This window comes from Gouania willdenowi, chromosome 6 (assembly GCF_900634775.1).
Source record: "Gouania willdenowi chromosome 6, fGouWil2.1, whole genome shotgun sequence".
NCBI lineage: Eukaryota > Metazoa > Chordata > Actinopteri > Blenniiformes > Gobiesocidae > Gouania > Gouania willdenowi.
The window spans coordinates 36,046,741-36,069,016 of record NC_041049.1 but is presented as its reverse complement, the minus strand read 5'-3'; the positions used below and the strand labels follow the sequence as shown (position 1 = coordinate 36,069,016).

Genomic DNA, 22,276 nt, shown 5'->3' with positions numbered 1-22,276 from the left:
TGCAGGATAATGTGTGGAGAACTTTTTGCTTGGATACCTTTTATTACCGTTGAACATATTGAGCAAAAGAAAAAGTAGTGCCGTGTTCGGGGTACGAAACTGAACGATGCAGCTCACGTACAGCAGCCTATCATCCCTTACCCACTGCCTTTCAGAAATTAAAAACTGGTTATCTCTAACTTCCTCAAACGTAATTGCAATAAGACAGAACTCCTCCTCATTGGCACCAAATCCATCCTCTCCAAAACTAACTTTCTCCCTCACCATTGACAACTGTCTGGGTGTCATCCACGACAGCTCACTATCTTTTCACTCCCACATCAATTGCATAACCCAGTTTGCATACTTCCACTTATGCAACAACAACCGTCTCTGCCCCTCCCTCACACCTCACTCCACCATCCTGGTGCACTGCCTCATCACTTCCCGGCTCCTTATTGGTGTCCCTCACAAATTCCTCCATGAACTCTAATTGGTCCAGAACTCTGCAGCCTGTATCATAACCGGAACCCCCTCCTCTGACCAAATTTCCCCTGTCCTCCAGCAGCTCCACTTGCTCCCCATTGTTTAAACGCTTTTTTATTTTTTTTTATTTTTTTTTTTTTATTGAATCATTTTTACAGACACGTTCGAGAGGCCTCCCCGTTGGTCAGTGATGTTTGAGTGACACGCCTCTTCACCAATGGAATTTGACATAGGATTTTCTCTCAACAACAAAAAAGGCGCCATTTGCAATCTATGCAAGCGAGTGTGTCACGACTAGGCAAGACAGAGGAATTGACTCATATGCAGGGCTTGGGAACAGGCAGACAGGATTGTGGCTCATCCAGTGTTATTATAGTGACAAAGGTCCAGTATGCTTTACAAGCAGTATCAGGGCAGGGTCATCTACAGCACAAGAGACCCGTGCAGGACGAGCATTAACGAGAATGTTGACCCAAGATGAAGGACTTACAAATATTTTTGTCACAAATATTTTTTATGCATTTGAACATTTTTTCTTTGATTGAAAATTATAATTTTTTGATTGAATAATAAAGGCACATATCTACCTCCATAGTTTTTCTGGGATTGTTTTAAACACACACACACACACACACACACACACACACACTTTTAATTCAACGACTCTCAAAATAAAGAATTATTGCTGTTCCTAAATCAAAAGAAAAACATTCATGTAATAGGTTAATTACTATTCAATACTTTTTCAATTCTATGAAAACCTTGAATGTAGTTCACTTTGTATTATCTGTGTGGACCTGTTCTCACTGCTGGGTTTGTGTTACTCTTCAGGTTGATGTCTCAGTACAAACACACTGACAGCGTTCATAATTCTGGACTTGTTTGGGGCCAGGTGCTCCGGATCCACCCTGCTTTATTACAGAATGTTGAGATAACGGTCAGTATTCTCTCTGAGGGGCACAAAGACCCGCTGCCTTTCCCCACGACAGGTAAGACAACCACAGCAGAAGTCCTTAACATGTTGGATACTGAACTCTTCTCCTCTGTACAGTGAACAGGACGGTGCAGAGTCTGATCGATGAAACCTTCCAGCTACTGGATATCACACCCAGCGCAGATGCAAAGTATCTTTTAAAGTTATGCATTTCAGAGGAGTATCTCAGGAAGTAGGTATTTCACAGGGCATGGTTCACATAGGGAGACATTTTTTCTGCATCAAAAATCTAACCTTCTCTCTGCATCTTCAGTGAGGAGCAGCTGGGTATGCACGAGACCATTCAGACCTACGCTCGGTTCAACCGTATTGTGCCACTCCGGTTGGTCAACACAAACCACCTTCATCAATTATTGTGCAGAGATGTGAGTACCTTCTCTTGCTGTGCAGTTCAGTGTAAAGCTCGTGCTATTAGCAAAGCTATTTTGCTATTCTTTATGTTATTAGTACCAGTGTTGGGAACGTTACTTTAAAAAAGTAATTAGTTATAGTTAAAAAAGTAACTGTGTTAGTAACTGAATTACTCTATAATAAAAGTAACTCATTACCAAGGAAAGTAACTATTTGCGTTACTGTTGCTATATGTCAAAGAATTCACATTTTTTAGATGCGTGTGTCGTGAGGTGCTTCATTAAATTTGAGTTGCTTACAACGGATGTCGACAAAGTCTTCACTCCTGGATATAATGAACACTTCACATACACGTTCTTGCCTTTGACCACAATTAATTTAAAGTAGTGTTTGAATCGTCACCTTAAAAATGTCAATTTTTCGTCAGATTGCTCCATGCTCACCATCTCTGCTGCTTCATCCAATCTGTAGTGTGTGTGTGTGTGTGTGTGTGTGTGTGTGTGTGTGTGTGTGTGTGTGTGTGTGTGTGTGTGTGTGTGTGTGTGTGTGTGTGTGTGTGTGTGAGTGTATATGTGTGTGTGTGTCCCGTGTGTGTGTGTGTCGCGTGTGCTGGCACGTCGCCTTAAGCCAATCATAATCACTCACCTTGTTTTTAACCCACCTCCTCACAGCAGCTGAGTAAGATGCCAGGGTTGCTTTCGGATAACAGTTTATTCAATCAATGCATGTAACGCACCGCATTTAACGTTCAGTAACGATAACGGGGTTGTAACGGCGTAAAAAGTAATTAGTTAGATTACCCCGTCACTGAAAAACAAACGCCGTTACTTAACGCCGTTATTTTAAATGCCGTTATTCCAAACACTTTAGAAAGCAGTTAGATAAATACAGTATATGAAGCTGAATATTCTTACTCCTTACTGTAATTATATATGAATACTTTTTTCCACTTTATTTTTATTTTTGAACAATTATAAAACTAGAATAAAAAACTAAATAAATCAATCTTAAAAAAAAAAAAAATACAACAAAAATAAAATTGCAGGAGAAAAGTATTTCAAATCACACAGGGTCACAACTTTTTCAACATGTCCCCTCTCAGTTTACAATGTCGCTGCTCTTATTCCTGTATAAAAGTCTCAAAAATGAGTCAGACTATCCATTATATAGATCTCTTCAATAGACTGGATCTGTTGTTCTATAGCTGGTACTAACAAAAAACTCTTTGTTAGAGTTTTTTTACAAGCCACTAATAAAAGTTTTAAGAATTAAAAAATAAATAAATAAATTACAGTGTGCATCTTCATCTGGACGATGGCACAAGTACAGTATAATAACATTCAATGGTATATCCATTCATTCTCACACCCACTTATCCCCGTTTATCAGGGTCACGGGGGTCTGCCGGTGCCAATCTCCGCCTCTCATTGGGCGCTGGGCGGGGGTACACCCTGGACAGGGCGCCAGTTCATCACAGCGCAACACAGACAACCACTCACTTTCTCATTCACTCCTATGGGCAATTTAGAGACTCCAAACAACCTTACAGTCGTGTTTTTGGATTGTGGGAGTAAGCCGGAGTACCCAGAGGAAACCCATGCAGCACGGGGAGAACATGCAAACTCCACACAGAAAGGACCCAGGTGTCCACCCCAGGGCTTGAAAACAGAACCTTCTTGCTGTGAGGCGGACGTGCTAACCACTAAGCCACCACAAAAAAAATGTCTGTATTTATGCCCTCCTCTGGCCCTACGTCATCGTGCGGGAGGAGGAATTCAGTGTCCAGTCTATAGACACGCCCACTATGCATAAGTAGGCCGCAAATCAGCCTGTTTGAGTAAAGTAGTTTCAGAGGGCTAAAAACAGGCGACTTTGGGAAAAGAAACCTCAAATATTATGTTTTTGGGGTTCTTAGAACAAATGGAGATGGGTGAAAAATAGCATGACATGGGACTTTTAGGGAAACTTACTTTAAGTACAGGTGAACAATTGCGGGACCCATGTAGCATTCCCAAAAATGATTGGTCATCTGATGTGCGGTCCTGACCTGATGTTCAATGGCCAGACATTTATACATATCTGATAGAAAAACCCAGTGTATTTACGAAAAAAAACCTAGAAGCATACAAGTCTCTAGATGCTTATACTGTAACTACTTGTTATGAAAGGGTAGGTAGGTGGGCTGCTCTACTCTTGTTAACAAAGGTTTCCATGTATTTCCTTGTATTCTGATCAGTTTCAACTGATGAGTTTCCATCTCTACCTTAAGTCTCCTCCTCACTGTCCCACATCTGCATATCAGTCCAGTTACAGCTTTTTAATTGTTCCCTTTTTACTGGATCCAGACTGTGATAGCGCTCCGTCCGCTCCCGTGCACCATCGCCTCTGCAGCAATTACGTTGACACGATCGCTGGGTCTGTACCGGGACCTCCTTGCCATTCCACATGCTTAAGTGGAAAGCCAGAGGCAGGGAGAGCACTCCTCTCTGCCCTTCTATGAGCCTTCATGGAAAGGCTAAAGCAAGGAAAACCTAACATGCTGTAATATAGCAGAGTAGATGTTAATGTTAACTAAATGACAATCATTTAGTTTGATTCATACTGTCCTGGAGAAGTTGTGGTAATATACACACATGTTAAGTGCCAAAAACACAGTGACTAGGAAATGATAAAAATGGCGAGACAAATTTCAAAGGTTTAAAAAACCAAGTAAAAATGTTTTAAAGGCAGCAGCCGATGACATTTGACCCTACTGCTTCCCGTAGCAGCTTAGAGCTTTGTTTGTTTACAACATGGCGGACACTGCGGGTGATCTGAGACCCATAAGTCTGTTGTTTGTAGTGATACAACGAGAAAACAAGTGGCTGGAACAAAGAATGAGCAAAGCCTGCACTCAGTGCACACTTGTCTGGATATAAAGCGGTGGATTGAGCGGTTTTGTAGTCATCTACTCACTTGCCTCCCCGCGACAAAATTGGCGTCCACCGACCACGGGAGCACATAGACAATCAGCGGCGGTGGAGAGACTTTTAATGCTATAATCTACGTTGTTGGACTTTTAAATGCTTTTAATTCATATGGATCATTTTATTCTATCCTATTTGTTGTTTAACTTAGTGATTTACAACTGCCAGCAGGTCTTTCCCTCCATATTAAAGTGTATCTCCCATATTAAAGCACACGTATAAAGTGCTGTATGATATATCATGTAGAACATAATAAATAATGACACTGCTTTACTTTACTTTCTCATTCTTTAAGTTACCATGGGTGATGAATGTTTCAAGCTGCATTTTGGATTTATTTTGGCAGGTCCATAATACAGCTTTCAAAACTTGTGTTACAGAAATAATAATAATAAAAACAGTTAGATTGGTATATTCTGTAGGGAAACAAAGGATAATTCATATTCAAAAATATTAATTATTAATTTCAATATGTTCATTTTGCCAGGAGTTACATCTGAAATTGGGTTAAAGTGTTTCAGATCACTTGTTTTATTTAAATGTTACAGTTCCCGGTTTTGTAGTGGGTTCTTGATGTCAGAATAGAGGTTTAATAAAAGTTTAAATGTCAATAAATTATTCACATAGGTTATAAGCATGATGATGATAACAAGTAGGCAGTTTCACAGGTATTCACAGTTATTTTGACTTATCCACATTATGTACATTTGTACACAGGCGCTGGTATATACACATTATAAAATGGTATCAAATTAAAATTATGGAATATGAATCTAGAATTTTCGATTGAGAGAATTTTTAAGTTATAAACCACCTTTCTGCCAGAAATGTGTGTGCGTGCAGTTTTACCCTCCTTCAAACAGGGGCTTTCACGACAGCTCTGTTGTATAACCAGCAGAAGTGAGAAGCCTTTCCTGGTGTGTTTCACCGGGGTTGTTCATCTTTCTGTACGAGCTCACTGGATGTTGTCTGGGCTTGAAGGGGTCTCGGTTCTGGACCTCCTCGCACGGCACCACTCCTGGGCGTTGATGGGTAGTTTAACCAACAAGTTCTCAAATCAAAGATGCTAGAGTTCGTTTAAAGGTTACTCATTTGATTGGCTCTAAAAAGGGAAAAGGCTGCTTGGCTAATTTAAAAAATGGAGATAAAACTTAAAGTTAGTCATTGTGGAAGTGGCATGCAGCCACTTCCTGACTGGAGAGAAGTTCAAATAATTTCTCAAAAATTCTGCATAACTAAATTGAAAACTTTTGACTGTTTAAGACACACGCAAGAAGAGGATAAGAGAGAAGACTGAGGGGAGAGGGGACGAGGAGCAAGAGAGTAATAAGGGAGCTAGGCCTTTTATAAACATGTCAAGAGGTTATCTGATTGGGTAAAACACATCTGCTGTGCAGGAGTGAGTGAGACCTGATTGGTTAGCAGAAAGAAGCGGGAGTCTTAACTTTCTTGTAAAGAGACAAGATGGTGGGGCTATATTCACATGTGCTTTTAACAAAGAGTCATAAAAGCGAGGGTGTGTGTAGCATGTTAGGCTCAAAATTGAGGTGTGTGTGTGTGTGTGTTAGAGAATTATTTTTCTTATGTCTCTTAAATCAAACTTTTGTAAACATTATGAAAACATTATTATATCTTAATCTGTCTAAATTGATATATAAACTTTACCAAAAGGACAAAAGCAGAAACACTTGCTCAATAATTATGGAATATGAATAGTTTTAAACATTTCCCTTGAAAGATGATTACATTAGTGTTTAAACGTGTCAGAAGGAGGCACACGATGAGTATCTTTCCTGTTGGTGAAGACAGTGGTTAAAGTCGGGGTCCCATGTCTGGAATTAGTTTAAATCACATTTCTGCCTTTAAAGCATTGGATGGTATTGTAGGTTATATTTTTATTTCTTCCTTTCTAATCTCATATTGGAGAAGATTTCTCTGAGGTGTAAAATGTGTTCCAGTTACGTTCCGTGTGGAATGTGTTTGTTCTTTGGGGAGGATGATGGGAGTGTCAGCAAGGGGTCTGCAGGTCAGGGTGAAGAAGGGCTGGGATTTGAATAAATTTTCCTTGGTCCTTGGTCTGTTTTTGAGTCATAAAAGTGGAATAAAATTTCAAATGTGCGACAGTGTTTTTACATCGGCCAGGGTCTCTTACAATTGGTTTTCAAACTCAAGACGTTCTATATATGTATTTTATTTTATTTTTTGCTGCCCCCATCCCCTCGGCAAGAATCTCAAACTCTACCTACAGTATGTGTAGAGCATTCATAAACATTAGTTGGATGGTCATTATAAAGTTGAATTTATGTTTAAAAAAGTGAAACAATTGCTTTATACATGCTTTATAAACCATTTCAGTATATGATCATGAATATTATAAAGTTGCAACTAATTCTTGTAATTTTTACAACTAATTTATTAACTAACCCATTTGTTCCACTTTATCATAACCAGGTGATCTGGGTTAGGGTTAGTTAGTTAGTTATAAAGTTAGTTATAAATATTACATGACTGGAGACTGGAAAAGGCAATGACCGGGGGTGAAGTTTGGAGTAGACCAATCACAGCCCTTACGACCGTGTCGTCTAAACGCACAGTCAGGATTTTTGGGAGGTGCACATCAGGTTTTGGCGCAGGGGTCTATGTCCAGCTACATACAGCCACGGCATCGACCTGACGCAGTAGCATATATAAGGCTTTAGGGTGTACTTAACTGCACCACAGGGGGGTAATGGCTTGCTCAGGCTCAATGGTCTCATTGGAAGAGGTGGGCCAAGCAGCGAGCCAAAGGGCACGGTTGACTGCGCATGCGCACATACACAACTTTCACACGCTTTACTGTGTGAAAACATTTTTGCATCGCTCATTGGTCAGATTAAAAGGTCAGAGATAGCTGAAGAGATGGAGCTAGAGGATAAACGTAACTGTCAGGGCTTCTTTTTGCTTAGGCAACAGAGAAACGACATGTTCCAGCAGCAGCTCCTCATCTCTTTTCTGAGGGAGACTTCATTCTTTGCTGCACCTCTGCTCTCTTTAACAACTCACAAATATCACAATTCAATTACACTTTTTCTACCTGTGTTTTTTCTGTTTGTTTGTCATTTGGTTTGTAGTTAATACAATTGTTTCTCTAACTGTTGGTACAATCTATAGTATACATTTATATATAATTATCTTTTCTAATTCATAAGTAAAATTGGCCATGCTCACATTTTAAGAAGTATGGAAGTATTTAGCTGTTGGAAGTATGTATTCATATAGTGGGAGCTTAACTCACTCAGTGCCATTGACGAGGTAGCTCGCCATTTCAAATCCAAACGCTCAGTGCCAATGACGAGATAACTCGTCATTTGCGTTTTTTCACGGGGATTACTAGAAAACACCCTGGCGGAGGTCCCTCATCAATATCTAAACTGTGGGGTGATGTAGATAAAACTAGTGTTGTGCTAGTTACTGAAAAAAAGTAACTAGTTACTTCATTAACAAAGTAACTCAGTTACTATTTTGATTACTTACACCAAAAAGTAATGCGTTACTGGAAAAAGTAACTTTTGAGTTACTTAGAATTAAAGAATGTATTATTTATTTTGGGTCATTTGTGTCCATACAGCTTCATATTAGTGCTGTAATAATATAATAATCCACTGTTGATCAACTGCTATAAAACAACCATAAATTATGTGCATATAAAGCACAAAACAGCTGCTCCAAAATTAAAACAGTATTTTTTTAGCCTGAGCACAGTAATGTAAAGTAAGCTGTGCATATTCCAGGAGCACATTCTGCTGTTGAAAATGCTCATGAAAATAAATGTGGAAAAACAAATTCACAGCATTTTTCTCAGCTACGCAATGCTAAACATATCAGGCTAATGAGCTGCTGTTAGCAGTGACTCAGCAGTAGCGACAGGCTGCATATTTACAACAACATACCGTGCAATAGTTTGGCTGACCTGTCCCTGGATAACAGTCACAGTCCGTTAAAATCCAGTAGCAGCGTTCGCTTAGCTTCTCTGATGCAAAATTAATGCGCGTATTTCCACTCTGAGAAGCTCGTCCTGCTCTCGCATTGACTCGCCATGATTGGCACACGTGATGTAAAAAGAAAAAAAATGACAATGCTTCTTCTTCTACTGTTTTACCGTGTTTGGCACGGCATCCCGCAAAATATGTAGCGCCACTGTAAACAGGAAGTACACTGCAGCTAGCAAAGTAACGGACAAACGCACCATATTGTAACGGTAATGACGTTATTTCTTTAGAAATATATTGCGTTACAGTACTAGTTAATGTAAAAAATGACGTTGGGCCCAACACTGGATAAAACCATCAAACGGGTCATCCCTGTGTGTCGGGAGGAGAGGGAGGAGGGGGAGGGGGAGGGGGAGGGGGGAAGCCTTGCTATCAGCCTGTGAGCCAGATAGTAAAATAATAGGTGACACGTAGGAGATAGCAGCGCACCTTTGGATGAGAGATCATCCGTGCTCAGCAGAGCTCAGAGGAAGAGGAGGAAAGGCGTTTATGAGACAGAAAATGGCGCTTCGTACAGAGTTGACGTTCCCAGCAGCACACACTCGGTCAGAGCATGGGTGGAACTCATGGATAGTGTGGCGATGGTGAGATAAAACCATAAAAAAAAAAACGGGGAACGCAGTGACACTCTGTATGTCCGGTAGGAGAAGGAAGTTACGTGTGCAGACTGACGGGAGAATAACTTGGAGGAACGCCAAAATACAGTAAGTCGCTGAACCAGATAGCAAAATAATAATAATTTTGCCATCAAAAGCCCAGTCTCAGTGTTTTATGTTTTTTTTTTTTTTTGTTTTATATAAGCAAAAAATAGCTTTAAAGTCACTGACAAGGTTTTTTTTTTTAGAAAAAGGCTTTTTTCTCAGCTTTTTGCTCTGAAACTAAAGATTTGTGTAAAACTTGCTCTATTCAACGGCTGATTACAAAAGAACAAAATGAGCCAGAAAAAAATTCTTTTTTTTTTGATGAAAGTAGAGGCTTCAATCTTTCAGAATCCGGTTTCAGATAGTCATCATAGAAAATATTCTGTGGATCTTTAAAATCAGTCAAAATGCTCAAAAACGGCTGGCACTGATGGGGGTCAGAAAATCTGAAAATGACTGGCACTGAATGAGTTAAGTAGAGTTCTCAATTATGGCCAAATGAGTACGTGTTTGAAGGTTGGCTGTACAAAGAGGTGTACATACTCTGTACTCTGTAGTGTTATAAAGGTGTATATTTTTGGGTGCAAAGTAAAATAGCGTGTGCGATTTCCCACGTTTAATTCTATGGGACATGCGCATGATAAATGTTTGTTGTTTTTTTTTTTTTTTACTCATTTTTATATTTTTTATTTGATGTATTTTTCTGTAACTAGTACAGTGCCCCACGGAAGTATGTATTCATATAGTGGGAGTTTAAGTAGAGTTAATAATGACCAAATGAGTATGTGTTTGAAGGTTGGATTTACAAAGAGGTGTACATACTCTGTACTCTGTAGTGTTATCAAGGGGTACATTTGCAGGTGCAAAGAAAAATACCGTGTGCGATTTCCCAGGTTTAATTCAGTGGATGCAAATGATTTTTTATCTATCTGTTGTGTTTTTGTGCATTTTTTGAATAATTATTGTTTTTGTTGCAAATGTAGTGTGATTCTGGAATCATTTTGTGTGTTTTTGTATCTTTTTAGTGTAGTTTTGTGCATTTCTGTTCTCATTTTGTCATTATGTGTATTTTTGTATTTTTCAGTAGTTTTTTGGGCATTTTTTGAAGAATGATTGCTTTTTGTTGCCATTTTAGCGTGATTCTGGAATCAATTTGTGTTTTTTTGTATCTTTTTTAGTATAGTTTTGTGCATTACTGTTGTCATTTTGTGTATTTTTTTATTAATATTTAGTTTTGAGTATTTTGAATCATTTTAATAAGTGTGTGTGTGTGTGTGTGTGTGTGTGTGTGTGTGTGTGTGTGTGTGTGTGTGTGTGTGTGTGTGTGTGTGTGTGTGTGTGTGTGTCTGGCCGTGTCATATCGAAGTCATATCGCGTCAGGGAGATATTCGCTGCACGCACGCACACGCACGCAGACCTTCTTCTTTGCTTTTATAGATAGATATAACTGTCCATGTAATTGCTCACTAACGCGCTGTTTCACTAGAGTCGGTATTGAACTCAACCCGTTCAATACTCTATCTGGGAAACTGCAGATTCTCTCTGGTGCCGCTCATGGAACCAAAGCTCTGACCACTGGGTTCAAAGGTAAACAATGATTTTTGTTTAAAAAAAAAAGACAGCCGAATTGTAGATAATACTTTAATTTACTTACTCATGTAGTTTGGAGCTTTACATTTTGTTTTGCGCAGTTTTGTTGTTTTTCTGATTGGCGCTACAATGGCTATGGAGTTTGGTTATCAGCGTCTCAAACATTTCACAGGAACACAGACACACGCCCTCACCACACATAAGGTATTTATAATAAAAATATACTTATTGAGTAAAATAAAACAAAAAACTAAACAATATTTATACAAAAAAATGTACAAAAAATCTCCAAAAACACACATGACTCCAAAAAACATAAATTACAGAAAAATACACCCAACAACAGAAATATGAAAATGACTCAAAATACACAAAACTAAACATTTATACAAAAAATGCACAAAAACACAACAGAAAGACACAAAAATACACATAAGGACTCTAAAAAACAAAAAAAACACAAAACAAAAAAATATTAAAATGCGTAAATAATCCAACACATTTGCGCATGTCCCATAGAAATAAAATAGGGAAATTGCACATGCTATTTTACTTTGCACACGCAAATATACCCCTTTATAACACTACAGAGTACAGAGTATGTACACCTCTTTGTACATCCAACCTTCAAACAAATACTAATTTGGCCATAATTGACAACTCTACTTAAGTCCCCATTATATGATTACATACTTCTGACGGGCACTGTACCAGTGTACTTAAAGAAGAAGAAATAACCAAAGAATTATAGATTTCCATTAAAAACTGAAAGTGATGGAGAAGAATATTCAGATGGTCACACACACACACACACACACACACACACACACACTCAGGGGCGTTTCTAGACCCCCTGAGGGCCCGAGGCAAGGAGGACTATGATGATGAATGAAGTCCAGGATGACGGATCAGTAAAGAAATACTTCATTAAATAATTAACATATAAAATAAAAAACATAGCTATCTAAACTAAATGCAAACTTTACACACAATATATACAGTAAATGCCAGAAAAGCAAACACAACTGAAATGTGCAAAATTTTAAGTATGACAAAAATGCATCCAAGCAAAAGAACAAGGAATTGAAGTGGAAAGTAAGAGTACACTAACCATGAACACTGGATTTTCTTTGGTGAATCTCCCGAGGTGGGTTTTCTGAATTTTGGGGAAGTCCATGTCTGTTATTTGGAGTGGTTCTTTTCTCACAATTTGACACCTTTGAGCATTGTCATGGATAGATTTTTGTCACTGCGCAGGATCATGTGATATTATTTGATTTGCTATTATTTGAGTACCTTCTGGTGATGTGGTGTCATGGGGGTGGTGAGGAGGTGGTGATGGAATGCTGTGCTGCCATGCTGCTGCTGCTGCATGAAGGTGCCATCATGTCCTTCGCTTCTTCTTTAAGACCCCCTCATGATCTGAGGTTAATATTGCTAGAAAAAAATAGTATAAGACAAATATTTGTGTGGTCATATTAAATCAGATAGTTCTCATGATATATTTTAAACTTTAAAATGTATTTTAAAAAGTTCAACTAAATAAGTTACTTTCATGTAGAGAGGTCTGCTGTTGCTGCTGCTGCTAATGTTGGTGTTGTTGTGGTGGTGGTGGTGGTCCAAAAACTTCAACAAAGCACCCCGAGGAAGAAAAAAGAAAAAGAGCACAATGTATTTGGTTGGCTTGCATAAAGTAAAGTAAAAAAATGTGCATGCTACACAAACACTAAACATTTGAGATATGAATGGAATAATTAATTGCGACATTAATTTGCAGTAACAACTTTAATGCTTCCTGTTAACATTTTATATAATGTAACATTTAGGCTATAGCAGAACATTTATGAATGTATCAGTTTTACCATTTGACAACAAACACTTTATTCTGGGAGAAAATATCATTGGCACCAAAGGACTAACTTATTGTGTGTCTATGAATGTACAGTATGTACACAACCATTGGCAACAAGACTTATGATGTATAAGCAAAGCTTGGCTACTTCTTAACATAAAGCTGTTAAAATTGGTGTAAAGTAAGAATAAATATGTGTTCTATGTTCTTGCATGTTCTCCCCGTGCTGCGTGGGTTTCCTCCGGGTACTCCGGCTTCCTCCCACAATCCAAAAACATGACTGTAAGGTTGATTGGGGTCTCTAAAAAAATGTCCATAGGAGTGAATGAGAGTGAGTGGTTGTTTGTCTGTGTTGCCCTGCGATGGACTGGCGCCCTGTCCAGGGTGTACCCCCACCCAGCGCCCAATGAGAGCCTGAGATTGGCACCGGCAGACCGCTGCGACCCTGTGAGACAGGAGCAAGTGGGTTTGAAAATGGATTGATGGATGTGTTCTAAGTTTGTCATACCACAGAAGTTCATTGTTAACCACACTGTCAAATTTGAATCAATAATATATACATATAAACACACTTTATGAATGTGTTTAGAAGTGAATGGCTGAATTTACTTTACACAGACTTAAATGTGCAGTTAACTTTTTGGTGCTGGGTGGATGACTGGGAGTTTGGGACAAAGTGCCTTTGACTAACTGGGACAAACTTTTTTACAATTAACACACAGTTTACACATTCTCACTTATCACTATCACATTTTTTCTTTTCATCCTGTTCTTGTTTTATTCTTCTTTTCATGAGCCCTGTGGGATATGTCTGCTTCATTTTTTCGGTGTTTGTTTGATAACATCAGCACGTTGATGCAGGGACCGGTAGTAGTGAGGCCCCATTAGGGAGGTTCCAGACGTATCACTGTAATGTGTCCGGGGGTTTCAAGTTTTGTCACTGACATCTGCCGTCTGTCTGGCCCCCTACTAGCAACTAGCCAGTGACTACTTAAAAAGGGCCCTTTGTCTTTGAAATTGACTGTCAGGCATCCCTCGGGGGCCCCCTTCAGCTCGGGGCCCAAGGCAATTGCCTGTGTTGCCTACCCTGTTTTACTGAGCTTTTTACCTTTAAGTTGTATATAAATGTATCCTTAGTTTAGTGAGAGTTTCACTCTTTTTAGTTATTGTGTACGTAGGTTTTAAGTCATTTGACTAATAAACATTTATACTTTTAAATTGTCTGTGATTCATGTTACAAAATATTATGGTTGGTTTGTTGTGGAGAGTTGATCATCTTGACAAGAATTCACAACCCTGGGATGACAGGATATTAATAACTAGTTAAGTGACTTAAGACACTTTAAACTCTATCTTAAGTGGCACCTCTTGGCAAAAATAATTTAATATTAGTAATATCTAATATTATAATTCTCATCACTCCTTGTTCCTCCCCTTATACCATACAGAATTTATTACAAATAGACACTCCACAGATAATGTTAGAAGACTGTTTAATTTGATCAACATGGCTCTAAAATGAAAACAATAATCTTGTCACTTGACACAGAAAAAGCATTTGATAGCGTCAAATGGTCATTCTTCCTTGCTGTCCTTGGCAAATTTGGCTTTGGAGAATCATACATACAATAGATCTCAATCTTGTACACTAAATATATTAAATAATATATTTAACAGATTGGCTGAAACCAAAAGAATACGACAACACCTGGATAGAAATAGAACAGTTAGACTGCAAACATATTATACTCTCCGATCTCCCTTGTATCACTGCAACTCTCAAGCGTCACAACTGCTTAAAAAACCCACTTATTGCCTCCACCCTGAATAAGTGGTGGAAAGCCCTGGACATTACGAATGTTCAATTAAAACCTAGCATGCTGTCTCCAATTTAACACAACCCCGACTTTGGAAGTAGAAAAACACCGCTCTATCTGAAGACATGGGAAGAGAGCGGAATCATTCATCTCCAAGACCTCTTCGAAAATGACAGGCTCAGGACATAAAACAATCTAACCCAAACATTCAATATAAATAAAAGTAATTTGCTACAGTACTTACAAGGAGCAGAGACAATCAAGAAAAATACTCCAGTAGATCCATATACCCTACAACATCCAGAACTGGTTATACGTATATATGAAAAAGATCTCAACTAAATAAAAAAAAAAACTGTCAAAAATGTACAGCGTCTCTCCAACACTAACTCTATTTACAGTACTTACTGAATAGGAGGCTGAACTCTCCATCACCACAAACTCCAATTTTTGGACATAAATTTGTTAAAACCCTTTTAAGATTACAAAAAACACAAACCTTCAGCTAATTCAATACAAGGTCCTCCACAGATCCCACGTTACCAAACAGAAAATGCATATTCAGTGGGCATCTCCCCAACAGACATCTGCTCATCAGTTTTGGTCTCCAATTACTGAAAAACTATCCTTCATTTTGGACTGCAGGATTCCTCTATCTCCAATTCTAGTCTGATAGGAGACCTGATGATGCTTGATCTTCCAGCAAACCAATTGCAATCCATCCTTGCGGCACTCACCATTGCCAAAAAACATTATTAGTGAATTGGAAAGATAAAAAATCCTTAAACATCAACCAATGGCAAAATCTCCTCATACAATTATTTTCCATGGAAAAGCTGTCTGCTCTCAGAAAAAACTTAAATAACCTGCTTTGGACTCCTTTTTTAAATGCATTAAATCTTAATTCTTAGCCTGATGATCTAGCCACCTAGCGACTGCCAGCACTACTCTTTACTAACACACTAATCCAACTGTGGATCAGGCCCTCCCTGGGCTTGTAGGGGTATAGGGTTAGGGTTAATCACAGCAGAGAGCTTCCTGGAGGCGCGGCGTCTCCAGTTCAGTGCTGCGTCAAATCTGTCAATAAAGTGGGAACGCGTCATCAAATTGGAGCAAGGTGTAGGGCTTGCCCTCCAGTAAGAAAGGAGCAAATCACCCTCTAACTAAAGATTGAGGAATCAATGAGAAAAACACTTTGAGCATGTGTATGAAGTCCAAATAGCTCTTTTATGATGTTTGAAGCACAGAAAAGTCAATTTAGCTTAACATGGGCCCTTTAATCTAGTTTGCTTTTGTCCAATAAACTGATATACTGTATCATTTTTTATTCAGCTGTTATTATCTCTCTGTTGCTTCACTAAGGCTGAGGATGACAGGTCTGTGTGCCAGCTCCACCAGTTTCTCCACCCTGTGTGTGTCTTCAACACATGCAAGTACGATTTCACATGAGCTTTGTCAAAAGATGTAAAGACCTTCTGCTTGACGAAAGCACTGATATCTGTTTGTAGGAAACCTGCCTTTCTGCTTACCTCTTTGTCAGGTTGAGTCTGCTGGATGTGCTGGAGAGCTACAACAGAGAGGTGGCTGAGTTGATGAATAAGGTCAGTGGGAAGAGACCTCAGTGGGGCCTACCAATATTTCTGTAGTTAATTAATATTCATTTTATAATTAGTAAAATATGAAAATAGATTGATTTATGATAGATTTTATGAATAAAATAAAAATCTGAATGAAAAAAATAAATTTCTTTTTAAGTAATTTTAAGTGTTTTGTTTGTCTTCAGTCTGGAATGAACGTCACTGTGTTGGTGAGCCACGTACGCACTGTCAGCAATCTCCTATGTGGGTTCTCCTGCCCAGAGTTGGAGGACGCCATAGGACACCTTAACAGGATTAATCCCAAGTCTCTGGTAGGATCACACAAACATAAACAAGTATGTGAATTATCATTTTAGATTAGGGGTCAAATATGCCTCAGTATGATCTTGGTATCCCCATTAACATGTGAATAGGTTCCTCTCGAGTCCAACATTTTAATTTTTTTAATTTTATTTTTTACAAAAGCTTTTATTTATTATTTAATTTAATTTAATTTAATCTAATAGCAGGAACAAAAGCATATTTAATGTAAGATCAAATGTTTTTTTTAAACAATTGAAATCTTTTTTTGGCCTAATTTCTTGTTTTCTTGCGCCTATCTTATTTAAATGACTTGTCAGTGCAACACCCTCTGTATAGAAGAAAAGCACACATCTTATTATGTTTAATAACAATAATAAAGATAATCTTAACCTTTACTAATCACCTCAGTGAGGTTTGTCCCATATGCGGAGTTTGCGTGGGGCAGGGATGGTATTGCCCCCCTAGTGATCAGAAGTTTTCATTACAGTTTTCCCAAATTCAGTCAAAAAAAATTTTATTATTAAAATAATGTACATAATATACAAATATTTTAAGCACCAAAAATACAGTGACTAGGAAATTATAAAAATGAACATAAAATTAAAAGGCTCACAAAATAAAATCAAGTAAAAATGTTTTAAAGGACCAGCAGCCAATGACATTTGACCCTCCTGCTTTACATAGCTGCTCAGATGCTGTTTGTAGTGATGCACAGAGAAAACTATTGGCTGGAATAGAGAACGAGCTAATTCCGTGAACAGTCCATACTTGTCTGGATATGAGCGGTGCTGTTGCAATCTACTCTCACCTCCCTTACAAAATCAGCATCCCTGGCTGCCACAGGACTACGCATGCATTCAGCGTAGGCGGAGTAATGTTGTTAGAGACTTTTAATGCCATAATCTACGTTGTTGGACTTTTAAATACTTTTAATCCTTTTATTCTATCCTTACCTGTTGTTTACAACCGACAGAAAGTCTATCCCTCCATGTTATAGCGTATCTACCACATTAAAGCACATGTATTGAATGTTGTATCATATATCATGTAGAACATCATAAATTATAACACTGCTTAATTTACTTAATTTACTGTATTCTTCTTTAAGTTACAAGAGGGTGTTGAACATTTCAAGCTGCCTTTAGGATTTATTTTGACAGGTCCAAATTAAAGCTTTCAAAACTTGTTACAAAAATGATAATAATAAAAACAGTCAGATTGGTAACTTTTTTCCATTCCTTATTTGTGAAGCGAAACTTGAGACGTTCTATATACAGTATTTAATTCTTTTCTTTTTTTTTCTTCTTCTTTTTTTGCTGCCCCCCGGCAAGAATCTCAAACTCCACATATAATTTGTCCCTGTATTTTCATCCATTTTTCCCAGGTGGTAGTAATGCCCTTCCAATTTGGAGGTTCCCAGCGAGCAAGTTCAGGGTTAAGGACCCATGGTGGTGATAGCCATGCTTATTTAATGCTGTATTTGAACACGAAACCTTCAGTCCTCCAGCCCTCTCCTCTTTGATCACTTGACGACCACTGCCCCTATCGGTGTGGTGTGGTGTATTTTCTCTCACCCTGTACATTTTCATTGTGCATTTGTGGACAAACAGAAATGTTACATGTCAGACGCATCCATCTAATGTATTAGACAGATTGTGAAACATCAGCATGTGTATATTTTGTAATGAAACATGAATATTGGTGACATAAAGAGTTACAGCAAAAATCATGTGCCAACTGCCTGCATCAGTGAATGTGTGTGACAGAGCACAATCAGAGGTGAGGCACAGCTCTTCCTTAGGTATTTTTACGACACAGTGGTCGCATCAGCCTTCCTGTATGGAATGGTCTGGAGAGCAGAGGGATGATAGCCTAGCTAACATCTATGACTGACAATGACATTCTCTGCGGGTTGCACTGACAGACCTGGGGCCTCATGTACAAAGACTTGCTTGGAAAATGGCACGAAAAAACCTTATGTCTCAATCCACAGAGAAGCATACGCTCCCAAAAATTCAGGTGTTTTAATCTGTGTGTAGGACTGCATCCGCACATATCCTTTGAACATCTGAATGAGTGTGGATATGAGCACGCATATGTCCCCTCCCTGTCCACACCTCCATTTACATATGGAAATCATATTTCCATATGTAAATTCCATATTAATGAAATGAGATTGGCACCGGGATTCCCCTCAGTGTGACCAGAAAAAGCTGCTGCTCTTACCACCAGTAACACAGGAAAGAAAAGATCCTTGAAATTATTAGACCGACAGCAACATGTATGACAGAGATGATTCAACAATGGAAATACTTGAATTAATATAGACACAGTTTTCTGAATGTTTGACTGTGGGGTTTAGCCAGTGAGCCAAGGGGGTCCATTGGTACCACATGAGCTAACCAGCTCTAATGTATTTTTGATTTTTTTTTTTTTTGCATTAGCCCATTGCTCCCAGATAAAAAAAAAGTATGATAATTGTCTTTAGCGCGCAGGACTTTATAACGGTAGGGGATCTAAAACTGTCGTACTCACACAAGAATTCCCCCTCTACCTTGTCACCGAAGCTGGCTGCCTATCCCTTACTATTGTTATCTTAATAAAGAATAGGACTAATTGTACCTCCTCCTATAGGAAGTCCATGAGTAGTCTCGCTATTTTGTGGGATTGATATTAAGACCCACCCAATGTAGGTCAAGGCTGGAAACAACTCTTTTTTACAACAGCATGAGTTAGCACACCCCTGGCCCCCCCATAATAGAGGATGCCGAGGGTAGGCCTACTTACCAGGGGTCTAGAGGTGTGTCTCTCAACCCAGGAGTCATCTCAGATGTGGGTGTTTGCAGGTTGATTTAATCAAGAAGGCTTCTTAATAGTTAATGGATTTTATTAAGGGTTTACAAAAATCAAAAAGTCAATTAAAAAGTTTCAAAGTATCAAAGTCCTAAACTATCAGCCGATAGAGAAAGACGGGGGCCTCACGGACAACTAGAATGTCCGTCTAAGAGAGGCCCCCTGAACACAGTAATCAGTGATATATATATATAGCCTGAAGTTTGGCGTGATAATGTGTCATATTACTGGTCCTGACCACCTAAACAAATAGGAAAAGAGAACAAAAGTTCATACTGATGTCAAGGCTCTGCTGACGTAGCAGTAGCAGGTGCTCGAGCTCACCCAGATGTCATGGCATACGAAAGTACAAAAGGTTATACAGATGTCATGGTTCAGCTGGAGTACATAAAGTTACTTAAAGGTGGTTTCCATCTGTTCGTGTGGTTAATACTTAATGCATCCTGTTTAACCAACACCTCGAGGTGTTAGTTCTTTTTTGCAGAAAAACAGAAGTCTTCTAAGAAAAACAGAAGTATCAGTACCAGATGGTCATGTCTAGGTCACATTCTCTTGTGTCACTTTTTTCCTGACATTTTTTATAACAATGGCAGTTTAATAGGTGTGACCCGTCAGGACAGGCAGATAGCTGTAGTGGTTAAATAAGCATTTCTTTGCAGGATAATGAATGAATGATTAATACACAACATACAACAATAATATTTCAGGGTACACAGCTTTCTTTGTGTTATCACATTACATTGTTACACACAAGGGAAGTGCAGTTTGATCATAAATTGTGTTGAGGATTATGACCTCTGATGCATATTTGTAGCCTAATTGACCACCCAGGGCTCAGTTGTGTCACGGTGTGGTGTAGGTGTGGACCAAAATGCAGAGAGCGATACAAAGTGTTCCCCAAAAACCAGACTGGGGAACGGCCGTACAGGACTGGAGAGAGCTGGTCGGACAGGACAAGGGACTTTCGCTTAGACGAAGCCGAGGAGCTGAACTCTGGTGGCCTCCCATGAGGCGGCGCAGATGAGGCCAAGGAGCAGGATCACAGTGTGGTGTAGGTGTGGACCCAATGGAGGATGCAGGCAGGTGTAGCGTTGGTTCATTTTTAATAATGAAACCCAAAAATCCAAAAAAAATACAAGGAAAACTGGGAGCAGGGAACAAAACGCAGCAGGACACGATGAGGGTAAACAATACACAATTTTCCAGCCAACATTCAGTGTTCAAGCACTCAGCAAAATAGTGGAGGAGGCCTGATTGGGAATGAGCCACACCTGGGTGGAAACATGAGGGAGCTATTCAGTCACAAACAAAGCACACATACATCACGGGGGGGTGGAGCCTCAAGCAGGAATACCTGAAACACAAAGACAAAAGTTGAACACAGGAGGCCAGACTCACACATAGGATAACTGAAAGTGGACCACAAGGGCGAGATAACAAAATCAAAACTGACAAGTTGAGTTTTAACTGTTTACCGTATAACTTTTTGAGTACAACAATGCATTCTGGGTACAGAACAGTTTGAACAAGAAATAACGGACTGAATTATAATTGTGAACTACTGTAAATTGAATACAGAAACACTTATGGTAAGTTATACATTTGTGTGAATATCAATATTTACAAGTACTGCTTTAACCTGAAATCTTGTAGCATAAACATGTAAACAAGGAGGAATCTGAGGCTAGCAGTCATACAGACTGTCTCGGTTAGCTTAAATGATGCTAATTTGTGATTATGGTAACAATTCACATTTGGATCAGCAATGGTGTAAATTCCTGGCACAAGAGAGAAACAAGGTGAGCCTGATCAAGTTTTTGGTCCAGGATTGGAGAAGTGAAAAGTATTTGGAGAAGCTTGACAGCCTTTGCAAAGTCCTCTTTGTCAGATGTGAAGAGAAGTGCTACCGATTCTTAGCTGTCAGATGTTGTGAAGTGCCTGAGCTGGAATGCGTCTCGGAAGAAGCTAATGGTCGTCTCCTTAATATAGGAGACGACCTATGCCTCTCATGCTGCTGAAAGTGGAATTGAAACTGTGACGGTCAGCTCAAATGACATGTCATTGTTTTGAATCTAGGCTTTTCCAGTGCAATCAAAGCACCAATGTGCCAGAAGAGTAGAACAAGCAACATACGCAGCTGATAGACATTGGCAAAGTTACATCCTCTCTGGGAACTTCTGTTTGTGCTGCTCTTCCAGGGATGCATGCATACAGTGGTTGTGACACTGCCAGCTTTTTCATAGGAAAGGGAAAACTGGCTGCATTGAATATGTTCAAGTCCAACAAAGTGGTTCATCGTAACCAGCCAAGATCTGGAGTCAACGCGCTCGGTGATATTGAATCTCACCAGCTGCCTCCCTGCCAGGACTTCCTGCTTAAATACACCCAGACAGCCAACGACCAAGCTGGATATCAGAATGGGTGAACTGGCGTACGGGGACACCGGGGATTTGCCAGGTGGGCCGGTGAGTTGGGCCATGAGAAAGAGAAAAAGAAAGGGGGAATAAACCTACCTGTCAAATATATCGTTTTGGCCGGGAAACTTCCATATTTTACCCGTCTTTCCCACCATTAGTATTTTCCCATAAATATCCCATATTTTAACGTAATATTAATTAAAAGATGAATAAATAAAAAACATTTCTCTGTCTTTCCTTAAAGCTGTCACGAGCCTCGTGAGAACTGCTACCTGACATTGCCTCGATGAGGGTTCTCGCGAGATTAGTGCCAACATTTGTTATTTGATGAGAAGTAGGAAGCGGATCAAGGAAGTGACGGAAAATGATATATTACTACTACTACTACTACTACAAATAAT

General features: G+C 39.1%; 1 protein-coding gene across 4 annotated transcripts in view; it reads left to right on the top strand.

Moving 5' to 3' along the window:
- The window catches only part of pik3c2g (phosphatidylinositol-4-phosphate 3-kinase catalytic subunit type 2 gamma), a 179,211-nt gene that overhangs the window by 20,679 nt on the left and 136,256 nt on the right, over positions 1-22,276 (top strand). For 2 of the 4 annotated variants that reach the window (XM_028450119.1, XM_028450121.1), the window contains 6 exons: positions 1,297-1,454; positions 1,517-1,631; positions 1,713-1,824; positions 16,067-16,137; positions 16,245-16,305; positions 16,488-16,637. In XM_028450119.1, the coding sequence (XP_028305920.1) occupies positions 1,297-1,454; positions 1,517-1,631; positions 1,713-1,824; positions 16,067-16,137; positions 16,245-16,305; positions 16,488-16,637 (667 nt within the window). Of the gene's footprint in view, positions 1-1,296; positions 1,455-1,516; positions 1,632-1,712; positions 1,825-16,066; positions 16,138-16,212; positions 16,306-16,487; positions 16,638-22,276 lie in introns of those variants that run through there. The other 2 variants (XM_028450120.1, XM_028450122.1) reach the window with 2 other exon arrangements.